Source organism: Rhinolophus sinicus, linkage group LG02, assembly GCF_036562045.2.
Source record: "Rhinolophus sinicus isolate RSC01 linkage group LG02, ASM3656204v1, whole genome shotgun sequence".
Classification (NCBI taxonomy): domain Eukaryota; kingdom Metazoa; phylum Chordata; class Mammalia; order Chiroptera; family Rhinolophidae; genus Rhinolophus; species Rhinolophus sinicus.
Window position 1 is genome coordinate 195205414 of NC_133752.1, and position 23932 is coordinate 195229345.

Sequence of the window (23932 nt, forward strand, 5' to 3'; positions counted from 1 at the left end):
CTGATGAGAAGGAAAGCAGAGGCTAATTCCTGTTTCTGGTTTCAAGTCCTACAAGGCCACTTAATAGCATCTTTCAAGAAACGACAGCTCAGAGGTAGGAATAACAAATGTTTATTCAGAAATGGATAAGTAACAGAGTCTCCTCCATCTCTTAACGCTTCTTCCTCTCCTTTTGAACAAGAGACACAGACGGGGAATACAGGGGAATGGGAGATAAGGACGGACACAGGGACTGGCCCAGCACCTTCCCTTCTGTTTCCCACAATGACATCCTGTCAGCAGGGGAGGCAAACAGGCTCCAGCCACAACGCACCATGTGGCCACCCAGAGGACTGGGTCCAGACGGCCAGGCTGCTATAGCTGCGACACCCAGAGAAGCCTGGTGTGGGATGGGGCTGGAGGGAGGTGAGGGTAACGCCATGCAGGCAGGACCGTAGCATCTCTGCTCGGGCAGAGTCCACAGTGACCAGATCGTGCGTGCTCAGGACCTCAGAAACCAGGTCCTACCGCCCTGGGTGCTTTCTTGGGCCAAGAAGGGAAAAGTGTAGGAGGAATGTCTTCCAGCTGCCTAGGAGAACTAAGTTTGCACCTGTTCAAAGGGGAGGAAGGGAACAGAAACTGCATTCTTGGGCAACCTCCGAGCTGGCGGACTGAGCTGGGTTCAAACCTTGTGTCCTTCTGCCTGACAGATGTAACTGGGAAACGAATTTCCAGGATTTTCTTCACTGGCTGGAGGAAGGTCATGAGACGCTCTTACTGTCTCAGGGCCCTCTTTCCTTTCTGGGCTTGTGCCTTTCACAGCACTTGCTCCTGGTTCTACAGAGCTCCAAGAATCCTGCTCCCCAACTCTCTCCAGCTCCGTCAGCCTGGAGACTCTCTGCTGTCCCAACAAACCGGTAGGAGACTGAGAATGACCGTGGAGCAACACTGTCTTGGGGTTCAGGGACTGCCCCTGGGTTCTAGTTTTGCCCCAATTCCCTGGTACCACACCGAGGGAACAACATTCCCTGGAAGGGAACGTGCCTGGAAGGGCTGCTTTGTTTTCTCAACTCCCTCCCCAGCACCCACCACTTCACTCCCACCCACTGCCAAGGCAGGAAACTCCCCCTCTGGTCATGGATGATGGGTCCCTTACAACAGTGGAGACAGTGCCCCTTGGTGGCAGCTGGATACATGCCTCATGAACGTTGTCCTGTTCATCCGAGACCAGAAAAAGGGCCAGGAGCAAGCCAACATCTGCCCTTTCAATAGTCCTCCAAACCCAGTGTCACAGTTAGTGGAGAGCTGGCACTGACACTAAAACCAGGCTGTGACAAGTGCTGGGCTGGTTAGCCCTGGAAGGGCTCACAATGCGAGCCCGTAGCACTCAGACTCAGAAGCCACGAGCTGGGGTGCAGCACTCGGCATAACCCAAGGGGAACGGGAAACGTGAACTCTCAGGATTTCCTCTGGGCTGCCTGGGACAGCACAGGCCTCCAGACCACGAGGGGTCACTCTGGGGGGCACTCTTCCCAGCAGAGCAGCAGCCTCTCCCTGCCCTTGCTACAGTGGTCTGGAGCCAACTGTGGTGAGGGGACAAGAGGCCTGTGACCTGACCCCACCCAGGCCATCTCCACTGACCAGACAGGTGGGTGGCACAGCTCTGGAACTCACCTGGCTCCCATTCCCCACCTGAAAAGTTTCAAAAAGAAAAAGGAGAGGCAACCCCTCCCCCCTGGAGAAAGCAGTGTCCTTCAAACAGCCCCTGGAGCCACAAGAAAGCCACGCAGACAACTGAGGGCACCATTTTCAGATAAGGAATCAGTATGTGACTGAGGTTGGGGGAGAGACTCTCTGAACAACACACCTGCCTTGGTGCTGAGGAGGCGGGGGAAGAAACACACTACAGGAAACGTTAACGTAACACTACACAGAGAGTGGGTCCCATCCAGTGAGGAAGTGCTCCACCCCCACCCAGGGTCCTCCAGTCCAACGGCCCATTGGTCACAAGCTTTGCTTTGGGAAACAGCCAACCCTCCTCTGCTCCCGCTCCTGGCTGTCTTGCTCCCCACTCAAAGTTTGATTTTGAATTCTGTGGGCTGTGTGGTCACAGAGGCCCCTGAGGACTTGAAGAGCGCCTTCAGGATGGTGTCGGGGTCCACTTCGGCAGGAGGGCTGGGCGAGGCGGCAGAATTCACCCTGCGAGGCAGCTCACTCTCCTTTTTCACGGACGGGCTGTCACTCAGCCGTCTGTGGAGCAGAGAAGACTCAAAATCCTTGTCAGCTTCACCTTACAGGGGACGGGCCCCACTACTCACTGAGCAGCTGCTATAAACCAGGCACTGAACGTAGTGATTTCCGTACTCCTTTATCTCATCTCATCTGTAGCAAACTATCACCTTTTTAATTTGCTGACGAGAAAACTGAGAGGCAGCCTGTTGTGATCTGGGGTTTTAAGTTTAGAAAATGCATGGCCTTCATGGATGGTCACACACATCAGCAGATTATATATTCTGAGATGTCTTCAAGTAAAGAGATCAATTTAACTCTGTTTAGTCCAATGGTTCCCAAACTTATTAGGTCACAAATACATGTTTTTCAGAAGACAATTTAGTCCTGGAATACAGCTTACAGAACTTGTCCAAATCACACAATTCAATATGCGGGTCAAATTTGCTCTTTCTAAATTTAGGAGTCTATTTCAGGCCTACCTTGCACCACCCTGCCCACCCTGGCAAGTTTAATAATGTCCCTGGGTCTCTGTCTCCTTGTCTGTAAGAGGATGTCTTGCCAGTCTTGACATTTTATGCATCTGGCTCCCAAACAATCCTCAGTTCTGGGCCAGGCGTGTACGCCCAGGCGTATGTAACAGAATGAGGGGGAGCAGCCGGCACCATCTCCTTCAGAGTCCATCACAAGGAAGCAGCCCATTCCCTTGGACAATGCGCACAGCTGTGCAAAGAGGGCACAACAGGCCTGCTCTCTGCTTTCTTCTCAGGTGTCTCTGAATTATATGGCTGGGACTAGGTCTTAATGCCAGCCCCTGTGAGGTCAGCTCCCTGCAGCAATGATGAGACAAGCCACTCTGTACAAATTTCAGCACCCCGATCGACTGCCTGTCACAGAGCACAGACCATGGAATGGAGCTGTGGTGCAGGCATTTACCCCTCGGAATAAACAGGCGATCGTGCAGAGTAAGCGAGAAGAGACACCCCCCCCCCAACCTGGTCCGCAGCACCATGGCCTTTGCAACTTACAGCAGGATGGGCTGGTCCGAGGTGATGACGTTCCCATTCATGTGAAGGTTGCACTTCATTGGTTGCCCTGAAAAACCAACGAAAAGGCTCTGCCATGAGACCATGGATCTCACACAAAAGGACAGGGGCTGCCACCCCCATCAGCACAGGTCAAAGCACCCACCACCGTGGGGATGGGGATGCCAGGTTTCAGCAAAACCCAGCACTAAGAAAACCCCAGTGTGTGAGGTCCAGGAAACCTTGGCAATGACAGCACTGAGAAGCAAAGTGGCAGCTGACCTTGCTTCGTACAGGAGGACATGAGAGTGAAGTGGACTCTGTGTGAAGCCATCCAACCTTATTTGTGAGGCAGTTAGTTTATGGGAATGTTTATGCTACAAAATTAAATGACAAGAGGATTCAAACGCGTACGTACAGCCTTCCACTTTGCCCATGGAAGGCTAACTGCTACGGAGTACTGCACTCCCACTGTACAGAAAATGTGATAAGGAACGAAATGACAAAGAAGAGTAAGATAAAGAAAAGAAACTTAAAGTTTTTAAAGATTAAAAAACAGAACAGCACAAAAAGCTGGAATAGAGCCACACAAAAGTAACGTTTCTCTCTCTCTCACTGGAATTATGTTAGTATTAATCTGAAATAGATTCTAATATATTCTGTCTGTCGAAGACACATTCAAAGATACAAAAAGGTTCAAAGTAAAAGGAGATATGTCACCCAAACAGCAACCTTAAGAAAGCTTTCCAAGCCTCAAATACATGGAGCAAAAACTAACAGAAGCGAAAGGAGAAGTAAACAAACAGTTGAAGATTTCACTACTTCATTTTTAGTAATGTGTAGAACAGCCAGGCAGAAGATTAACAAAGAAACAGAAGACCTGAACAACATGATAAACCAATAGACATCTACCCAACAGTGGCAAAATACATATATTCTCTTTGAATACTCAGAAGGAAATTTGGGAAATTCACAAATATATGGAAATTAAACAAAATAATCCTAAATAACCAATGGGTCAAAGAAAAACTCACAAGAGAAATTAGAAAATACTTTGAGATGAATGAAAATACAGACACAACATATCAAAACGTATGCGATGCAGCTAATGCTGTGCTTAGAGGGAAATACATTGCTCTAAATGCATATATGGAAAAGGAGTGAAATGACAAACTGTAGAATGGGAGAAATTATTGTCAAAGCATCTATCTAAGAGACTTATGTCAAGAATATACGAAGAATTCTTACAACTCAATAACAAAAGACAACTCCAAAAGCAAGCAAAGATTCTGAACAGACATTTCTCCAAGATACGCACATGGCCAATAAGCAAAGATGCCAACATCATTAGCCACCAGGGAAATGCAAACCAGAACCCCACTGTTTTATTAGTCTCTGCATCTCTAGCTCTAGTTCAGAGCCTTGGTTCACTGTAGGTATTCAACAACACTGGAGGAACGAATGAGTGGATATGAGGAGCACGATGGACAGAATTCCTCTCTACAGGATATCCTGAGATGAATGAACCTGAAGTCAGTGAAACCAGTAGTTTACTCACTAGAAGCAGTGGTCACACAGTTGCCAACATTTAGACAAGGTTCCTTAAAGGAATCCGGGTCTTAGCAGTGAGCAGAACACCTGGAAGGGGGAGGCTATAGCTCTTGGCATCCTAGACAAGACTCCCTATGAGAACCGTCCATGGAGAAATGGTGTTTCCCCACTAGCTAGCAAGTGCTAGGGCTAGGTGAAAACCCAGGGCCCTGTGAACTGGCAGCTGGCAGCTCAGCACTACCCAGAGACTGCACCTCCCTGCCTGTTCTTGGTACCTAGAAGGTTCCAGCCATCTCAGAGGAAGGCTTGTTCCGAAGGCAGGCTGCCTGATAGGAAGCAGTGAGGAGTGGGAGCGTGAAGTGGGTGATTTCTCCCTGACTCACCGTCCAGACACCGGTTGTTGTATTTTTTATATGCAGTGATGGCATCGTCCTTTTTCACAAAAACAACCTCTGCTACCCCAGGATGGACCAGCCGAGCCCGCTTCAGGGCTCCACATACACAGAAAAGCTCCTGCAAAGAACAAGAGGGGTTAGGGTTGGGGGAGAATTTCGGACCCTCATCCTGTCTGCCTTCCATTCACACATTCCAGAGAGCTCTGCGTTGACTGATGGCAGTACTATGGCTGAATATACCCAGTTCCCAAGATTTCAGGGAGGCTGTTTTAGGTGGTGTTCTTGGAACGTCCACAGGCTTCAGCATGGACCAGAAGAGGGGACAAGCTGTGCTGGCAGTGAGAAATGGGCCTGGACTTACAAGCCTTGGAATCCCTGTGACCTTTAATAAGTTACCCCCCAAAGTACTCCTGCTTCAGCGCCTACTTCCCCAACAGGGATAACAGTTGTGGAATTTCTCTCAGAGAACTGTCATGAGAATGAATGTGTAAACTTATCAAAGCAAGACAGTGGCTAATATGTCACATAGGAATCTGTTAGAAATAAATTCTGGAGTTTTATGCAGAGTGACCAACTGTCCCAGCTTGGCTGGACTGATGTGATTTCCAGGACATGGGACTTTTACTGATAACCAGAGAGTCCCCAGCAAAACTGAGACAGCTGGTCACCCTCAGACAGACCTGGGTGCGATCCCTGGGGCTCTGTCTCTTCTCAACTGTGTGACCTCCAGCTCCAGCAAGTTACTAACTTCTCTGAGGGTGAATTTTCTCTTCTGAAAAGAAGGACCAGTCTACCCTACCTCCCAGGGTCGCTGTAAAGCTAGAATGAGCTCGTTTTTAAGGTGGTGCTTTGTACACACATTATCACCATCGTTTACTCCAATCCCTCCTCATTTCACAGACCAGGAGACTGACCCAGACAGGGAACTCAAGATGGAGCTGGATGCTAGTGAACTTTTGTGCTCCAAGCCATTTCTTCACATGCAACTGTCCTCTGCAAGGCTGTTATGAGGCCAAAGAGACGTGTAAAAAGGTTGTTGAAATGATTCGTTTTTAATGATGAAGGAGACTATACAAATATCAAAAACCAAGACATGGAACTGAATACTAGGCGTGATCCCCACTTCACTGCTGTTGTTCTTTCAGCTTTTCCTACTTGGGGAGAAAAGAAGCGAGGGTGGCTATTTGGGGCAGTTTTCTCTGAGTGGTGGCGATTAGAGGTGATTAGTTTCTCACTGTTCTATATTTTCAAAGATCCTGCATATAAAGAACCTGGCACACAGGAAGTGCTCAGTAAGTGGTAGCTATTATTACTTTTATAATCAGGAAGAAATTTTTTAAATTCCTGATAACTTGTCAAGTATTACACGAAGTGGGCTATAATTTCCATTCTCGTGTGCACTGCTCGCTGGGGTGCCTGCTTAGTACTAAAAGCAATCACACAGCACTTGTGTGTTCCACAGAATCATTAACAAACACAGTGGCCAGCGTGGGCTGTTCCAGAACCTGGAACTCAGCTGCATTCATTCTGTGACCTGACAGCTCAGACTTAAAGGATGCCTGGATTTCTAAACTAACAGCTTTTCCTAGTGCCTGAATGAAGGTGAGGTTGAAAAGAAGCCGCAGCTGCATCTGGGCCCCCAGGTTTGCCCGTGATTGCCAAGGGTGGAACACATCCAGACCAGGAGCGAATCCAGAGGGCCAACCACCAGATAACACCAATCCATCTCACTCCTTTTCCTTTGGAATCATGTGAAACCCCTGACAAGGCAGAAGTTCTGAAGACTCACAGGAAATGTGACGCACTGGGTGTGGCACCCAGGACAAAGGGATCCCGTTCAGGACCCGTGCCAGCACAAGCCCCGGGCCCCGGTTTAGAGGCTATGTGGAAAAGGGCAAACAGAGCCGGCCTGACTGCTATCCTTTGAAAGGCCTGCTTCCAAGGTTGGTTCTTGGCTGGTGTCTGGGAACTTGGATTTTGGGAGGGCTCCCCCATCTGATAACAGTGGCTCATTGTGCCTGAGCTATTTGTGCAAACAGTGCAGTTTATGCCAAACACCTGCTTTCCTTCTGGGAGTCTGGCACTTCGGTTAGGTGCTACCGAGGCAGAGGCTGCCTATACAACTAGTCCCTTACAAACAAACAAACAAACAAACAAAAACCCTGGGAGTCTCTAATGAGCTTCCTTGGTTTCACACGTGTCGTCACAATGTGGTGCTGGGGGAATCAAGCACATCCTGTGTGACTCCACTGGGGGAGGACTCCGGAAGCCTGTGCCTGGTTTCCCACGGCCTTTGCCCAGGAACTTTTCCCTTTGCTGATTTTGCTTTGTATCCTGTTATGAATGAACCTTAGTCCTGACACGACGCTATGCTGAGTCCTGTGAGAATCAGGGACCCTGGGGGAGGTCTCGGGGACCCGACACAGAAGTAGCTGAGACTGAAAGTTCGGACAGGGCACAATACTCACAACAATGTCCTCCTCGGTGACGCGAGGGTGCAGGTTATTCACAGTCATCTTGGTGCCTTCCAAAGGGCTGAGGACAGGCTGCCAGAGACAAGCGCGTTACTAAAGGCAGAGGACAGCTACGTGCTCGGGCAGCAGCACTCACTCCAGGCAAGTGAGTGGGAGGGCCCAGCTCCGGTGAGGGAACCTCAGTGCCCACCATGCCCCCACCACCCCATGCTAAGGGATGGAGCCTCGTTTCCCAAAGACGCTGGGCCCTCTCAAGCCTCTGCGCCTCTGCCTGGAACGCCACCCAGCTCAGATGGCACTCTCTCCTTAAAGCCTCCTGGCTTTGCCCAGTGGAATTTGCTGCTCTCTCCTCACTGCTCCCAGCAGCTCTCCTCTGGGCAGAACCGCTGTGTCACCAGACACAATGCTCTGTCTGCCTCTTTTTCCTACTCGCCTGTGAGCTCTGTGCTCAAGGGCCACTGGATGTTGGTTTGCTCGTTTGTAAAATGGGGGTGGCAAGGCCTACTTCAGAGAGGCGCTGAGGACGCAACAGGGTACATCCAGCACATGCCCACCCGGCACAGGCTAACTCTCCACTGCTGTGGTCACTCCCTCCCCTCACCCTCACCTCACCTCAGCAGGCGGCAGCTCCTTGGGGGACTCCTCCTTGTTCACGAGTGTCCGGGACATGTTGGTCAAGGCTTTTGTTCGGACAGAGGAGGGGAGGGCAGGAGCTGTGTACGCGTCATTCTGAACCACTTTGGTGAGAGGGAGGGCCTTGGACATGGAAAGCTTGGAACTGCTCAGCCCGGCCTAAACGAGGAGGCAGACAGGAATCTGAGATGCCAGGGACCTGGATACCCCTCTGTGCTGACACCCCCACCCTTGAGGCCTCCTGGCTTCCCATTAGCAGCCTGAAGCTAAAAACACTGCCAGTGACATCCCACAGGGAACAGGTGGGAGGGAGCAACACAGCCTGGTCACCACTCACAGGAGCCTCTTTCCAGCATTCGAAGCCCTTGGCAATAAGCGTCCACGCAGCCCTGACCAGGCTCCACAGGCTCACCCACTCCATTTCGACTTGATAAAAACTCAACAATTTGGGGCTGGTCAGAAGGCCAAAAGCTTGGGGTCAGGTGCATTCCAAAATATGCTTCTATCCCAACGGACTCGTCATCAGCTCCAGGATGGCTGGGCCTAAGAACCCACTCATAAGAAGGCCCAGCCTCCCGGCTCTCTGGTCCCGGATCTGGCACACGGCACATAGGCCTGGCCCTATAACTGACAGACTGTGCCCCTGGAGACCAGCAGGAACAGTTCCCCCTCCCCCGCAACCCCTAATGGGGATGTGGTGCCTTGGAAATACAAAGCGGTCAAGTCCTCAGTATTAATGTGTCCGCAGAAAGCGATGCATGAGGGAGAAGCGGCAGGTGGCCGGGCTGATTTAGGGCAGTGTCTACCAGGCACTGACTCAGGGAGAAGAGGAATGCAGCAGCCAGAAGGCAGAGGATGGGGCAGGGTCACAGTTTAGATGAAGCGTCCTCCCCATGCTGGATTCCACATTCCTCAAGCTGCTCTCTGAGTCTTGAGAGCCAGTGCAGCGTGGTGGTTAAACACGGCCCGTGAGCAAAGCTGTTTCCGCCTGAATCCCAGACCCATCAGTTACAAGGTGGGTGATACAGGGCAGGCTTATTTAACCCGTGCTGATTCCTCACAGTAAAACGGGAAATAATGACACCCATCTCACAGGGTGGAAGGAGTCTTAAATGAGTTAGTATAAACAAAGCATTTTAGGGTCCTCAATTAGGGTTAGCCACTGAGCCAGCCGACATCACCCCCTGCAGCAGGTGACCAGTCTAATTACTGGAAAGGCCCCGCCCCTTTGTAACAAACGGATGTCATTCAGCTTCACATATCACTCAGGAGCTTCACAGGGGATCGATTGGTCCACACATTCAGTGCAGTGACCAAAGCTGAGTCTTTGGGCCTCTGAAGGCAAAACAAGGCACTTGGCTTGGGTGCCCACCAGCCTCCTATCTATAATTTGGCTCTATCCGCTGAGCGGGGCAGTGCAGACCTGCCGATGTTCCCAGATGCTGCTTTCTTTCCTTCTCTGCAGGTGTCTGAGGAGCACCCTGCTCTTTCAAGACTTCCCTGCATGCAGGCTGCACCTCGTGGAGCCTACAGGTAAGGTTCAGACTTTTCTGCTATCACATCAACCAAGGGAATTCAAGAATGGGCCTGGAGCTGCTGACCATGGAGCAAAGGGGAACGTGTAGGATGTCCTGCCACAAAGGAAAGAAAAGGGGACTCCGTCCTGTGGGGTCACCCACATTGCCCCCAACTGTCTCAAGCACAGCAATTGGGAGCTGCAGCTCCACACTTCAAGGCTGTGGGACCTTGAACTGGTCACTAGACACCCTGGACTCAGCACTTATAAAGAGACAGGTTGAACTAGTTCTGATTCTGAAAATCTTATGACCCAGAAGAAGAAATGTTTCTGAATTGAAAGGCCCTACTCTCCACCTCCTCTTGCATCCACCTGATCAGACACACACAGCAAGTGTAGGAAAAACGTAAGATGCCCTACCATGTGGTGGAGAAAGCTGCCTGAGGCTGAGAACTTCATCTGTTTACTAGGAACGGGAGCTGCAACGTCCTCGTCTTCATCCAGGTCGTACAAATTCTGAAAACAATATGAGCTAATGTGGCATGCAGGCTCTCAGTAGACGTTTGGAGCAAGGAGAGCAGGGAGACAGCGACCGGAGTGAGAGAGGTGGCGGGAGAAGCAGGCGTGGGGCTGGGGGTGCCAGGGAGACTGGCCTCTGAGGCTGGGGTTCAAGTCCCGACAGGCTGGCTCCCCACCCACGAGAGCCCCAAGAAAATGCTCCAACTCCCAGGAGCCATCGAAGTGCCTTTCCACAAGGGGGCGGCGCCCAGGAAGAGCCCCTCAATGTCTGTTTATATCCATTGGCTTGGAAAGCCCATCCAGCAATGTGACCTACAGAAATAAACCCAAACCCCAGAACGAGTTTTATCCACAAAGATGTTCAGAGAAGAATTTCTAACAGTGAAAAGTACAGTCACACAGTTTAAATGAACTGGAATGTCAACTCAATGGATTATGCAGTTATTAAAAATGCTGCTTACAGTAAATGTGACTCACAGAAAAAGGCTTGGGTTATAAAGTGAAAAAAGAATGATACAAAATTGGATTAAGGGGTGGCCAGTTAGCTCAGTTGGTTGGAATGTGGTGCTAATAACACCAAGATTGCAGGTTCGATCCCCACATGGGCCAGTGAGTTGCGCCCTCCTCAAAAAAAATAAAATAGCATTATAAAAATTGGATTAAAAATATAACCCCACTGTAACTATGTGTTAAATAAATAATAATGACATTTTTAAAAAACAGGAAGGGAGGTGGCCGGTTGGCTCAGCTGGTTGGAGCGTGGTGCTGGTGGCACCTAGGTTGCCAGTTTGATCCCCGCATGGGCCACTGTGAGCTGCACCTTCCTTAAAAACAAATAAAACAAACAAACAAACAAAATTTTGAAAAAAAATAAAAATAACAGGAAGGAACCAGGGCAGAATTTCAATAATGGGTGGCTTTACAAAGCAGGAACGTGAAAACTTTGTCTCATCTTAATCTTTCTCTATTTTGTAAATTTTCTGTATTATGCCCATATTAATTGTATAATGAAAAAATAATACTTTCAATTTGCCTCTCTGCTCCTTACGTCTCCTCTCCTCGGTAAAGAAATCTTGCCTTAAAACTCATAAAATACAGTAAGTCAAATGTGATCCCTCCCCAGTTCTTCAACTTGGGAACCTTGGGCTAGGCTTAGTTAATCCACCCAGGAGGCCCATCAAGACACATGCATGGGTCCGGGTGCATGTTTGTGTGTACACGCACACACACGCACACACACACGCTCACACACGTACACACACACTCTCACATACACTCACACACTCACTCACATACATTGACACACTCACATGCTCACACACACACTCACACACACGCACGCTCACACACGCACTCACCCATGCTCACACAATCACTCACATACACACTCACACATGCTCACACACACTCACACCCTCACACACATGCTCACACTCTCACACACTCACTCACATGCTCACACACACACTCAGACACACACAGTCTCTCTCTCTCTCTACCTGTTTGGCCTGGTGATTATTGACAACGTTGATCCTCATTCCAGCAGGATGGGCATGAGGTGGTGTCATGGCCTTCTGCTGTGGAACCTAGAAACACCCGCTGGTCACGAGCCATCCCACAGGCTCCACCTGCGCTCTCTATGACCACTGATGCCCACATGTGGCGGGCACTCAGGTTTGGTCTCCGGTAGACGGCCCCACAGAGTGCCTCAGACCCAGAGCCGGAGAGTGACGGGAGGACGCGTCATCCCAGAGACCACTCGACGATGCCTGCGCAGGGCTCGCTGAACCTGATAAATGCTCGCTGCTGCTGCTGCAGCTGCCGTTCCTACCACAAAGCTGCCGGCCAGTAAATGATACTGTTTCCATTCCCTCGGGGCAAGGCCACGCGCACGCACGCACGCACGCACGCGGAGCCAGGTCTGCCTGGGCTCCTACCGGGTCTTCCCAGGGACTGGCTGTGTAACTCTGGGCAGAATACCCCACATCTCTGAGACTCAGGTTCTTCTTCAGTAAAACTAGGGCTGCAGTGAGGAACCAGTAAGGTCACATATGGCAAGTGCCTGCCACACAGCACATGCTCAACAAGTGTTTTGTCCTTTCCACCCTCTTCCCTCCACCACAGTCTCACTTGGGAAAGTCACTTAATTTCTCTGGACCCCCCCTTTCTTTTACATAAAACCACATAATACTTTGCCTTCCTCATATGGTTACGACACAAACACCTGGGGAACTGTCATTTTGCCCAAACATTCCTGACCCCTGCTCTCGGTCGGAATCCATAGCTGTCACTGGCTTCCTGAAATGTACGACAAGAGCCGCACCTACCTGGATGGTCTTAGTGAGCTTCAGAGCGGGGGTGACTGTCCCGACGGGGGGGCTCATGAAGGCAGCAGGGGAACCCCGCTTCAAGCTGAGCTTCTCTCGGGCATCGGCCATCTGGCGGGGCTTCTGGGGCGGCGCTGTGCTCTGCTGCTTGCGGGAGTTCAGCATCTCTCTGGCATCCTGCACTTTCCCTTTGATCCGGAAACGAGCATCTTTCTGCAAAAGCTTCTCCCGGGCATCTGTGACTCCCAGCTTGAGCCGGGCATCTGAGAGGCCAATCTTTTGCCGGGCATCAAACCGCTGCTGGAAGGTGGCTGTGCGCGCTGGCTGGCTGAGGAGGCTCTGCTGGCTCCCAACACGAGAGCGGACACCTCCAACGCCTGGTCTCACGTTGAGCCTGCAAATAGAAACCGCAGCATTAAGTGGGTCTGGGTATCAGCAGCAGCCCGTGGATGTAGAGCCATGGTAATACGGGAACAGAGGAGGCTGGAGAAACCAGAAAGTTGCTCCCTGAGGAAACAATTAAGCCTAAACAGAGGCTTCTTTCCTAGTCTTATGGCTTTTAACTTGGCACTGTGAACAAAATTAGGAAGGAGGGCCCGGCGGTTTCTATCACTAGGTTGAGTGTCTTGCTCCCCAGACCAAGTGTTTTGAGACTCCATTAGGGACAATAACCTCCAAACAATGCCAGTCAAATAAAATAAGCGTATCCCCCAAATCTCACAGCCCCACACAGCTGAAGAGCAACTTCAGTTTTCAAAGTTCCTGCACACCCATTTTTTTCAGCCAGCCTTCTCAGCACCCCGTGAAGTGGGCCAACAGGCTGGAAAAGGTTAACTGATTAACCAAGGGTGCCCAGCTGGCCTCTGGCAGCCTCATTCCTCCAAGACTGGGCTGGGAAAGCCCAGGAAAGCCAACGCGTGGGTCCGATCAGGAGGCAGAGGAATAACAGACTGCAGACAGAAGGGCTTGGAGGAAAGAAAAAGAGCCACTGTCAACTATTCCTCCTCACGACACTGTGGACACCAAATATGTGGGTTTTTTCCAATTTTCAAATTCTCTAGACACAAACGGGGTGTCCTACAGTTAAGTCTCACTCTGGCCACCTGGAGTGGGCACAGACCCCACAGGTGAAGGGCTCCTTCCCACAAGACAGCCCTCACTTCAAATGCCAAGCCCAAGTCCTGGGCTTCCCATACTTTTAATCAATTGGCTATAAATCGAGGGGACCCACAACCCCCCTCCTCAAGGTCAGTGATTCGCAAGAACAGCTCACAGAACAGGAAAAACAGTTTACTTACTCTTACCGGTTTACTATAAAGCATACAACTCAGGACAGCTAAATAGAAGAGATGTGTAAGGCAAGGGGTGGGGGAAGGGATGGAGCTTTGAAGCCCCTGCTTGGCGTCCCACCTCCCAGAGATGGGGACGTGCTCCCCAACCCGGAAGCCCTCTGATCTGCACTGTACAGGGTTCTTCTGGAGGCTTCACTCTGTAAGCGTGACTGATCAATCATTGGCCATTGATGACTTACTCAATCTCTAGTTCCCCTCTGCTGCTTGAGGTCCGGGGGGGGAGAGGGGGGAGGCTGCAAGTTCCAACGGGCTGTTCATGCCCAGGTCTCTCTGGTGACCAGTCCCCATCCTGAAGCTATCCACGAGCCCACCAGGAGCTGTCATTAGATCAAAAGGGGCCCCTATCACCCCTATTACTCGGGAAATTCCAAGGGTTTTAGGCTGTGTGCCAGGGACAAAGACCAAATATATATTCATTGTCATCTGCAACAACAAACATGTTAAATTCAGAAACACTTAAAATCGGAAATGAACTAAACTCCATTAAATAAGCCCCATTCTCTTCCATGGTTCCTCTGTTGGCCCTTCCATGGCTTGAGAGTAAACAGAAGCCCCTTTCAAGACCAATGCTGGCATCTGCAGGCTTCTGCCCACCTCACCTGCCCACCACACCGGGAGGCCTTGCCACTCCAGTTACCACAAACACTACTCCAGTGGCAGGCGCCCTGTCTGGGACCCCCAGCTCCCACAGCCACATCTCCCCTTGGGGGGAAACCTCTGCTTCTTCCAGGACAGACCTCCTCTGCGCCTGTTATTACATGTTTGTTTCCTCTCCCCACCGTGCCCGGGCAGGGCAGGGAGAACGAGTGGGGCTCACTGCTCCCAGTGTCTCGTCCTTCTTCCACCAGCTCCTGTGCTGACAGCAGCCCATCCAAAGGTGAGTAGGCCTGGTACCAGTAAAAGAAAATCCGGACCTTCACCTCATTATCATCAGAATAAGCCTTTGGTAGGCCAGACCCTTCCCTAAGGCAGTGACGTACAGTACCATTTTTCTGTGAAAAATGGCAAATTACTTTAGGATTTAAATACTTTCCTGCGGGTTTACACAAAAACTGGGTAGAACAGAGAGTGGAAAGGGTCATTTATAGAAACCATCAGACTAGGTTTAAAGGGGGTGGGGCTAGAAAAAGCAAGGCCAAAAAGAAGGAGGCGTTCAGGGAGGCCAGTAAGCCCAATGGGAGTGGTACACAGCTGTGTGTGGCAGAAGCATCCACATTCCCTGGCCTGGGCCACCCTCGGCCTGCTGGCCTGTGAAGTCATGGGCAATCGTGAGGCTATGCTTTTTGGCAACCACAGAAACCTGCAGCTTCAGATGGGCTTCATAACCAAGCCCTACCCCACGATCAACTGGCAGATGAAGGGGACCAAAGTTCTGCCGCCTTGAAACTGCCTTTTGGGATCCTGATTTTAAGCTGGTCATTACGAAACAAAAGACTCAGACAGAACCTCCGACCTTACCCCCTTCCTGCCTAAGAGACTTGGCTGGAAGAAGGGAAGCCACAGTCACCTTAGCAGAGGACAGGAGACTCCAAGCAGGAGCCGGGTTACCAGACCCCCCTCCCCCACCAGCCCCGCTGGGTCTCACTGTTTCTGGGTGGCCTGGCCTTGTATGCTCAGCTCTTCCTCAATGACCCGCAAATCGCCTATTCTCACTTTTAAAATCTCAGACCCCCTCCCCTCCCCGTTTTCTCCGAAATGACATATATGTTCAGCGTTGCCTCAGAGTCTTTGGAATTTGCATGCTTATATGTATTCCCCACAGGCATGTATTAAAATCTGACTTGCTCCTGTTAATCTGCCTGTTCATCTGATTAGCCCAGCGAGAATTGAGAAGGTGGGAGGAAAAGTATTATTATGTATGTTTGTTAGCCCCCACACAGGTGAGGCGGCCCGCCCACTGGCGTTTTTTCTTTAAATGCTTTCAACTCCCTACATCTTTTGGTGATGCCCATTAAAGTGTGGGCGAAAAAGAGGCCACATACCGAATCTGACAAGCTGGGGGGGGCAGGGGGGGACAGGGGGCTGCATGGAGACCTCACAAACTCAAAGTAACCACACAGGATGGTCTGAACACAAAGATTCCTAACTAAAAGCGAGTCATGGAGGGTAGTCACGTCCCGGGCCAGTAGCTTCCTTGACAAAGGTCAATCTTTACCTCACCTGAGGCGGTCTATTGTCTTTTTGCATCGAAGGTAACACACCCTTAGAACGTCAGAGTAATCTCCTTTTCCAGACCCCTCAGGGTACAATTTCACACCACTGCAGGAGACCACAGAACCCCTCATCGTTAGCTTGTTCCCCTGAATACCATCTCTGTGTGCTATGAATGTTAATTATTAACTATCCTGTACCCACCTGTGTAAAAGAAGTGTGTGTCTCTCCATTTTATTTTTTATCCAATCCCAGAGATTTCCATACTTTGCTTCCTCCCGCCCCCTCAGTCTACCACCAATGGATTTCATGTATTCCTTGTGTCTCCTCCTTTGGTCCCAATGTATAAAATAACCTGCAAAACTGCCATTCTCAGGAGCCTTTTCTTAATCCATTGAGATTCTGCTTCCTGGAGATTGTCGACAATTTGGTTCAAATAAACTCATAAAAATTCTCTACAGGTTTGGACGTTCCTCACATTGACAAAAGAAAAGCAACAGGTTATCGGTTCAGACCAGGAGCTGCTCATAAAATGGGGAATGGATTTCATCAACATTTAAGGTCCAGATCCAGATGAGACCACAGTTAGTGAAAAGCTCTCCAGGTGAAATCCTTCACTCATCATAGACTGGACCCCTCTGAAGCCAGAGGCCTTGGGCTGGGCAAGCAGGTCACCAAAAAGAGCATGGTGAGGAAACAGCCCCCTGCCCCCCGGCTCTGACCTGGGGGTGGAGGGCACAGATACCCACATCATCACCACACTCCTCTCTGGGAGTCTGACTGTGAGGCCGGCACGAGCAACTGGACACCTGGAGGGCGGCGGGGAGGCTGCGAGGCCCAGGGCTCCGGGAAAGCGTGTAAAGGCGTCTAATTCTAGGCAGACTGAATGGAAAGCAGCCACTGCAGCCCACAGCTGGCGGCTTCTTTGCTCTTGCAGCCCTGGCAGCTACCCGAGGAGGCACTTAAGCTCCCCTCCCCCCAAGAGCATTCCTTCACCTCTCACCCACCACTTGCACAGCAGGAGGCTCCCTCCTAGGAGCACTCAAGCGCAGGAGGAAGCTTCCATTAAGGCACTTAGCGTGGGCCTCACGGTGCTTTTCCTTTACAGGCCTGCATCTCTCGCAGGACCAAGAGCTTCTCAGGGGCACACCCAACAGCTCCTCACCTGTGTCAACCCTGCTCCCGGGGAATGACAGAGGCTCCAAGAGCTTTCCGATCCCGAGCTCCTGCTGAATGTTAAGGACCCTACAGGGCTCTTACCTTCATCCTCCCAGGCTCCCAATCTCAGTTAGTCGCCATCACCTCCATCTTACAGAGGAGGAACCAAATCATCGAGTTAGTGGCACGGCTCGGCCTCACAGGCTCCAGAGCCCACAATTCTTCCATTGTAACAGGACCCAAGCTTCCCTCCTTCCTACTCCAAACCCAGGGGAGGTAAGAGGGGAGAAGCGACAGCTGCCCCAAAGGTCTTCTCCTAACGCCTGTCTCTGCAAAGGCAGCCCTCTGTCCAGCCGCCACCGACTAGGAGCGCCCTGCTAGGACCGGGCCACCAGTCCCTCTGCCCGGCTCCCACCCACACAGGCAGGGTACAGGACCCCCCTGGCCCTGATCCTAAGCGTGGGAACCACAAGGACCTTGCCTGTCCCCAGGAGGGTGAGTTCCCGGCCCTCTGCAGGAGCTTCAGGAAAGGTCTCTGACTGAGAGGACATGACGGGTGGAACCAGGCTGCACAAATGTCAACACTGGAAGACGTCACTGACGAGTGCATCCACCAGGCAGTGGCGGGCAGACACATGGTAACGCAAAGCTGAGCCTGTCCTGAAGGTTTCCTACCTTCCTCTGTCCGCTTCCTCCAAACCCCACCTCCTCCACTACCAGGCTACTCTCATTACCAAAGGTTCCAGTTATTTTTAACGAAAGGAGGTGGGATGACCTTACGTGATACTCCATGTGATTTTGCAATACCATAAAATTGGGCAAATCTAGACCCCAAGGCATCAGTTATGCTTTCAAAAAGTTGTCACCCAATTTCACCAATCATTCGAGAAAGAAAACATTGCCCGTAAAATAGGAGAAAAAAGGATAACCAACTGGAAGTGATTATTCTGAATAACTAAAGGAACAATGAAATTCTTTCGTTTTTTTCAGAGTAGCTTTTATTCACAGCCACCAAAATCTGAAATCAGACCAACCGCCCGCCCATCATCAGGTAAATAGGCATGTGTTGTAGGACATCCGTACAGTGAAACATTACTCAGCAATGAAAAGGAATGAACTAGTGATACATCAAACAACACAGATGAGCTCAAAACCACTATGCTGAGGAAAAGAAGCCAGAGTTCATACTGAATGACTCCATTTCTATGAAGTTCTAGAAAAGGCAAGCATCTACAGAGACAGTAATCGGATCTGTGGCTGCCTAGAGAACAATCAGATTCTTGAAAACAAATTTCACATCCCTGAACAGGGAAGGGAGAAAGGGGCAGATTCGTAAACCTTTGTAGGAGGGGAGGGGAGATTAGGCCTCTCTAACCTTACTTATTTTCCTCAACAATTGCCCTCTCTGATAATCAGCAATGGCTGTCTGAAGTGCTCTAAAGAGAATTCACTGCAGTCTATGGTTGGTAAGTAGGTGATAAGCAGTATCTGCCATGGCCACATAAGGGGCAATTGGCTATCAGGGTGTGCGGAAGATTTTATAAAGCAAAGGACCTCAACGAACACGTTTTTGAGCACTTAACTGAAGGTCCATAGACTTTGACACACCTCCTTTAACCCTCACGACTCTTGAGAATTGGGTTATTATCCACATTTTATAGAAGAGAAAACTGAGACTCTAGGAGAGAATCCTAAATCACAGAGCTACGATGCTGAGGCTGGATTTGAACTTCACTGTATCTAGCGGAAGCTCCACTACATTAACCATGGTCAAAAATAAAGACCAGAACTTGAAGAGTTAAGGAAGGGTGAGTACTGCCCCCCCCCTGCTAAGGGAAATCTTAGGACCCCAGTCACTCCAGGCCAAAGCGCACTCTCTAGTGACCAGCGGGTGAACACACGCGAGGGTGGCTGACAGTGTGCTCGCTTGGGACCCACACAGCATACACTCGTCAGGAGAGAAAGACCAAAAAGTACCCGCCTTGTGCTACAGTATTTTGTCTACAGGAACAAGGCATGAGTACCTCTGGGGGAGGGGGTGATGCCGTTGTCTTGCGGACGTCGGAGACGCCTCAGCTACCTTCCCTCGATTCCACGCATTCTGCTCTGGTTTACACCAGTTCTTTTCAACTCCGTTCATGAACAGCTTTAGGGGGTTCCAGAGCTCAGCTTTTTTTTATAATCACTGTTCCTCTTCCTGCACAAAAAGACAGCTATTCGTCCCAGCAGGCAGCAGTACTCGTTACAAGGCAGGTATTAGTCATCAAGAATTTTTCAAGTAAACACTCCTGCTAGGGGCAGGTCTCTAAAACACAGTCCATTATCTTAGCCTCCTGCTCCAAGAACTGCTGAGGGTTCCAGAACAAAGCCCAAGCCCTCAGCGGAGCTTCTGGTCTGGCCCCAACCTCTGCCCGCAGCCTTGCCTCCACCTGCAGACGATCTGATGTTCCCGAAACCCATTCTGCACTTTTGGCCTCAGTGTTTGCCAGGCGGGGAGAGGGAGGTTTTGAGCAAATCTCTTACGCTCTTACGCTGTCACCCCCGAAGCGGTGCAATTCCGCACTGCTTCCAGACACTCGCCAGGCACTCCACGGGGACCCGGCAAAAGTGCTGTGTGTGTGTGGGGGGACTGCCCCACGGGAGCCTGAGCTCTCTACCCCAGACCCCGACTGGAGCCTGGCACCCATGTGATGACCAGCAAGGGTCTGTCTAGGGCTAGGAATGCCACCCTCTTGGCTCTATCTGTGGAAAGCACAGAGGGACCCACTCTGAATAGATGCCCAGTCCAAAGGCTTCGAGCCAATGATGGGGGCCTGGATTATTATAAAGTGGGTTTTAATCCAGGGGGGGGTCTCTGAGTTAGAGCACATATGTGTTAAGGTTATCTTTAAAAGGAGAAAACACGGTTTGGTTCTATTACTGAGGGTCGTTTCTGAATTAGGTGCTTTAGAGACACAAAGGAAAACAAGACACTATCCCCTTTCCCTCCCCATATGGAGTCTTGTGCAGATGTTTCATTTTAAATTGTAATTCTCCACCCCACCCCACCCCAATTATGTAACAACTAATTTTCCTCCTCTTTCTTTTAGGTCAACACTTCCTTTATCTTATTTCAACAGGGTAACAAGCAATGAGTACCAGGACCTACCCCCTCCCGCCATGACTCCAAGGACCCCCCCAGACAGGGCATGTGGCCTAGGGCTGCCAACTCCAACACACTCAAGGCCCAGCTGTCCCGCTAAGGAAGGCTGCCTGCCCCCATAACCTCACTACAGGGAGGCAGCAGACAGACAGCTATTTCCTGCGAGTTAAACTGATCAACCCAGAGGGCGCCCTGACTGACTTCATCAGCCTCCTCTCACATCTGATGGAAGAAAGTGACCAGAGGGCAGGCCACACTGCAGTTGCTGCCCGTGCTGACCTGAGGAGACCCATCCACGGGTCTGGAGCAACTGAAGTCACTCCAGATGTGCTGGGCGTGGGAAGAACGGTGCCTCCCCACAGCCTGGATGAAGCAGCTCTCTAAACCTCCCCTCCCTTTCTTTAATTTTTGCATTCATCAAGGACCCTTTGATAATTGGGGCAAAGAACATGAAACAGAATGGCTGCTCTAAAGAACATTCCATGACCTGTGGGGAAAGGTTATTTACACTTCCACAGGCTCAGTCTTTTGCTATTTTCCCGAAGAGGAAGGACGTTTTCTGAGACAATCACAGATTCTTCCAAAATTATTAAGCTCATGGGATATCCATGTCACATTAAACCAAAATTTCCAGTAAGGAGACTTCTAGTAGGCATGTAGAATAGACTGTATTTACTGTAGGAAATGACATTTATTCAGACCTTTTACAGTTCTTGACAGGGCCCCCCCCCCATCTAGTTTTTCTCTGTTAGCTCTGCAAATAAAATAAAAATGGAATTTCCAGGAGGTTTAACACAGACAGCATGCAGTCAAGTTTCTTCTACACTAGTCTCTTTACCTGTACTTTCCCCCAATCCAATCTGCACATTAGAGCAAAGCAAGTCTCACCCTGGAAACTGGATGTTACTTCTTTACTTAAAAGCTTTCCATTAAAAAATAGCTAACAACTGTTGAACACTTAGTACCCATCAGACACTTTTTAAAAAACAATAACTTTTCTTTCTTTTCTTTTTTTTTTTAAGTTTTATTTATTTTTAAGTGTGTTTTTCCAGGACCCATCAGCTCCAAGTCAAGCAGTTGTTTCAATCTAGTTGTGGAGGGCGCAGCTCACAGTGGCCCATGTGGGGATGGAACTGGCGACCTTGTTGTAGAGAGCACTGCGCTCAACCGGCTGCCCCCCATCAGACACTTTTGTAATACTTCAGCTCTATTAATTCACCTAATCTGGACAATAACCTAATGAAGTATAACCCATGTTTTATAGATGAGGAGAACAAAGGTATAAAATAGTTAAGTAACTTGCATAAGAGCGTATGGAAAGTGGGAGAAGCAGGAAATTGAACCCTGGCAGCCTGACAACAGGGCCCCAGTGCTCACCTAGCATGTCCCAGGGGCGGGGTTCTGGCTTCCATTCCTTTAAGGGAAGGTCTAAGACAAGGCCATCATTTGTTGAACACTTACTACCCGGTACAAATTTTAAAATACACATTCTTATATTTAACCCTCCCAACGACCTGCCAGGAACCATTGTTACAAACTGCCCAGCTCAGAAGTCATCTGGCCAGGGGGGCACGGAACCCCACCACTGGGCCTGCCAGGACACCGGGTCTGCCCGGCTGTGTGCACAGTCGGTTTTCTTCCCACCGACGCACACCCCGCCTTGCCTGCAGCCCCACCCGCTGCCCAACCCACGACTGCACACGTCGGCCAGAAAGGTACAGACCCAATGGACACAGGCCACCTGCAGTAAGTGAGGGGAGAGACTGCACAGAGAGCATGTCCGGGGAAACCGGCTTCTTCAGCAACTGTTGAGCAAATCTAAGAAACCGGGACACGTCCGGAAGCGGCCAGAGGGCCCAGCACCAATTCCACAGCAGTTACCAGAGGGAAGACCCAGGACAGAACTCCTCAGGCGTGGCTGTCATGAACCAGAGGCCCGGCGAAGCGCTGGCCGGTGAATTACCAACGTGGCGACGGACGGCGGCAGCAGCTGTAGTGGGAGGAGGGCACCGTTCACACAGCAAGAGGCAGCATCTGTTCTCTAGCCAGAGGCACACGGGGGGATTAACACACATGTGCGGAGTGAACGCCTGTGCGACAACACAGTATGTGACATCTTTGCAGCCTTGCTGCTTACAGACATCTGAACTCATTTCACGTGTCCACCACTCCTTCACGGGTGGACGGGAGCTCACGAAGGCTGGAGGTAAATAACAACACGTGAGGGCCCAGAGGCAGTCTGGGGCACATACTGCAAATCATCTGCACAGCTCCTCACGCAGAGCCCAACAGTCCTCTCTGAGAATCGGGGAACCACAACCGACCCAAAACGGCCCAACTCCGCCGTCCCACCTGTTTTTCTGCCCACGCCCGAGGCCACTCAGCCAGAATCTCAGCGCACTCAGCGCCGATCTCTGCTCCCTGTGGCCTCGGGCAGGTCACTCCGCCTCGCCCAGCCTCAAGCTCCTCATCTGTAAAACGGGGAAACAGATGGCCGAGGGCACTGCGACAAGAGCGACTTAGTATGCACAGGAAAGCGCGGGGCGAACCTAAAACGCCGCACCAAGGAAGGCGAGTGTTAACAGAGGATTCGGGGAGGGCGACAGGGCGCAGAGCGTGCAAATTAAAGGTCTGGGGTTGGGTCTCCGCGTCAGCAAGGGACACCCGGGCAGAGTCCGAGCGAGTCACTTCCCCGCTAAAGTTCAGTCGCCCTAATTCTAAGGCCGCGCTGAGATCACGAAGAAGGGAGACCCACGAAGAAGCGAGACCCACGAAGAAGCGAGACCCGAATGCCAGTTTTCTCAGGGGAGGGGGCTACGACGGGGAGACCGCCGAGCCCCGGAGGGCAGCTCCCCCGCGCAAAGCATTCCTCCGGCCGCTCGCACGAGCCGGACGCCCCAGCCCCGCCAGCCTCCCCGGGCCCGCCGGAGCGACGGTGCCTGCAGCCAGTGGGCGGCTGCACGGTCGGGCCCGTGGCGGCGGCGGCGGCAGGGCCAATGAGGAGAGCGGCTACGGAAGGGGCGGGCGCAGACGGCCCTCCGCGTCCCGCAGGGCCGCTCCCTCCTCCACCCCGACCCCCCGCTAGGCCCAGAACCCCGAAGGGAGAAAAGGCCACTTACCGCCCCTTCACAGCAGTCCCGCGCTTCCGAATGAGCTCGTCCAAGGAGATGTCCGCCATCTTGCACTACCGAGCAGCTTAGCTCCTCTCAGACCTCGAGCCCGCCCCTTCGGCCGCAACGGAGCAACTATTTCCGGCGTTCGGTCGACGAACTCTCGCGACAGCTCAAACAAGGCAAAGACCGGAAGGGGCGGGGAGCTCCCGTGAACCTTAGCGACACTGACTGCTTATCTGCATACGGCGGATCAGAGCACTATCGTTCCCGCTTCTCTCCGGAAGAACACATGAAATGAAAAGCGACATAAAATATTAACTAATGATTAAGGCCAACTTCAATGGAACGTAGCTCTCAATTCAACGGTC

General features: G+C 51.1%; 1 protein-coding gene across 2 annotated transcripts; it reads right to left on the reverse strand.

Moving 5' to 3' along the window:
- Window positions 1–95: 95 nt before the first annotated feature.
- Window positions 96–23847, reverse strand: POLDIP3 (DNA polymerase delta interacting protein 3). Of its 2 annotated transcripts, XM_019715426.2 has the most exons (9): window positions 23571–23838; window positions 12649–13042; window positions 11821–11907; window positions 10223–10318; window positions 8266–8445; window positions 7648–7725; window positions 5168–5297; window positions 3237–3303; window positions 96–2229 (listed from the first exon to the last, which is right to left on the reverse strand). In XM_019715426.2, exons 1-9 carry the CDS (start codon window positions 23627–23629, stop codon window positions 2052–2054), a joined length of 1269 nt encoding a protein of 422 aa, XP_019570985.1. In that variant the 5' UTR covers window positions 23630–23838; the 3' UTR covers window positions 96–2051. The 2 variants fall into 2 exon arrangements, with proteins under 2 accessions (XP_019570985.1, XP_019570986.1); XM_019715427.2 differs by lacking the exon at window positions 11821–11907 and having other exon boundaries at window positions 23571–23847.
- Window positions 23848–23932: the final 85 nt, after the last annotated feature.

What these genes read in the sequence shown, in the direction of transcription:
- POLDIP3 (XM_019715426.2), bottom strand. Translation starts at nt 23,629, where the DNA reads ATGGCGGACATCTCCTTGGACGAGCTCATTCGGAAGCGCGGGACTGCT. An exon ending in ATAATCACCAGGCCAAACAG is followed by an intron (nt 10,319 to 11,820) that starts GTAGAGAGAGAG and finishes TATTGTTTTCAG; the next exon opens with AATTTGTACGACCTGGATGA. An exon ending in TCGGACCAGCCCATCCTGCT is followed by an intron (nt 2,230 to 3,236) that starts GTAAGTTGCAAA and finishes TCTGCTCCACAG; the next exon opens with ACGGCTGAGTGACAGCCCGT.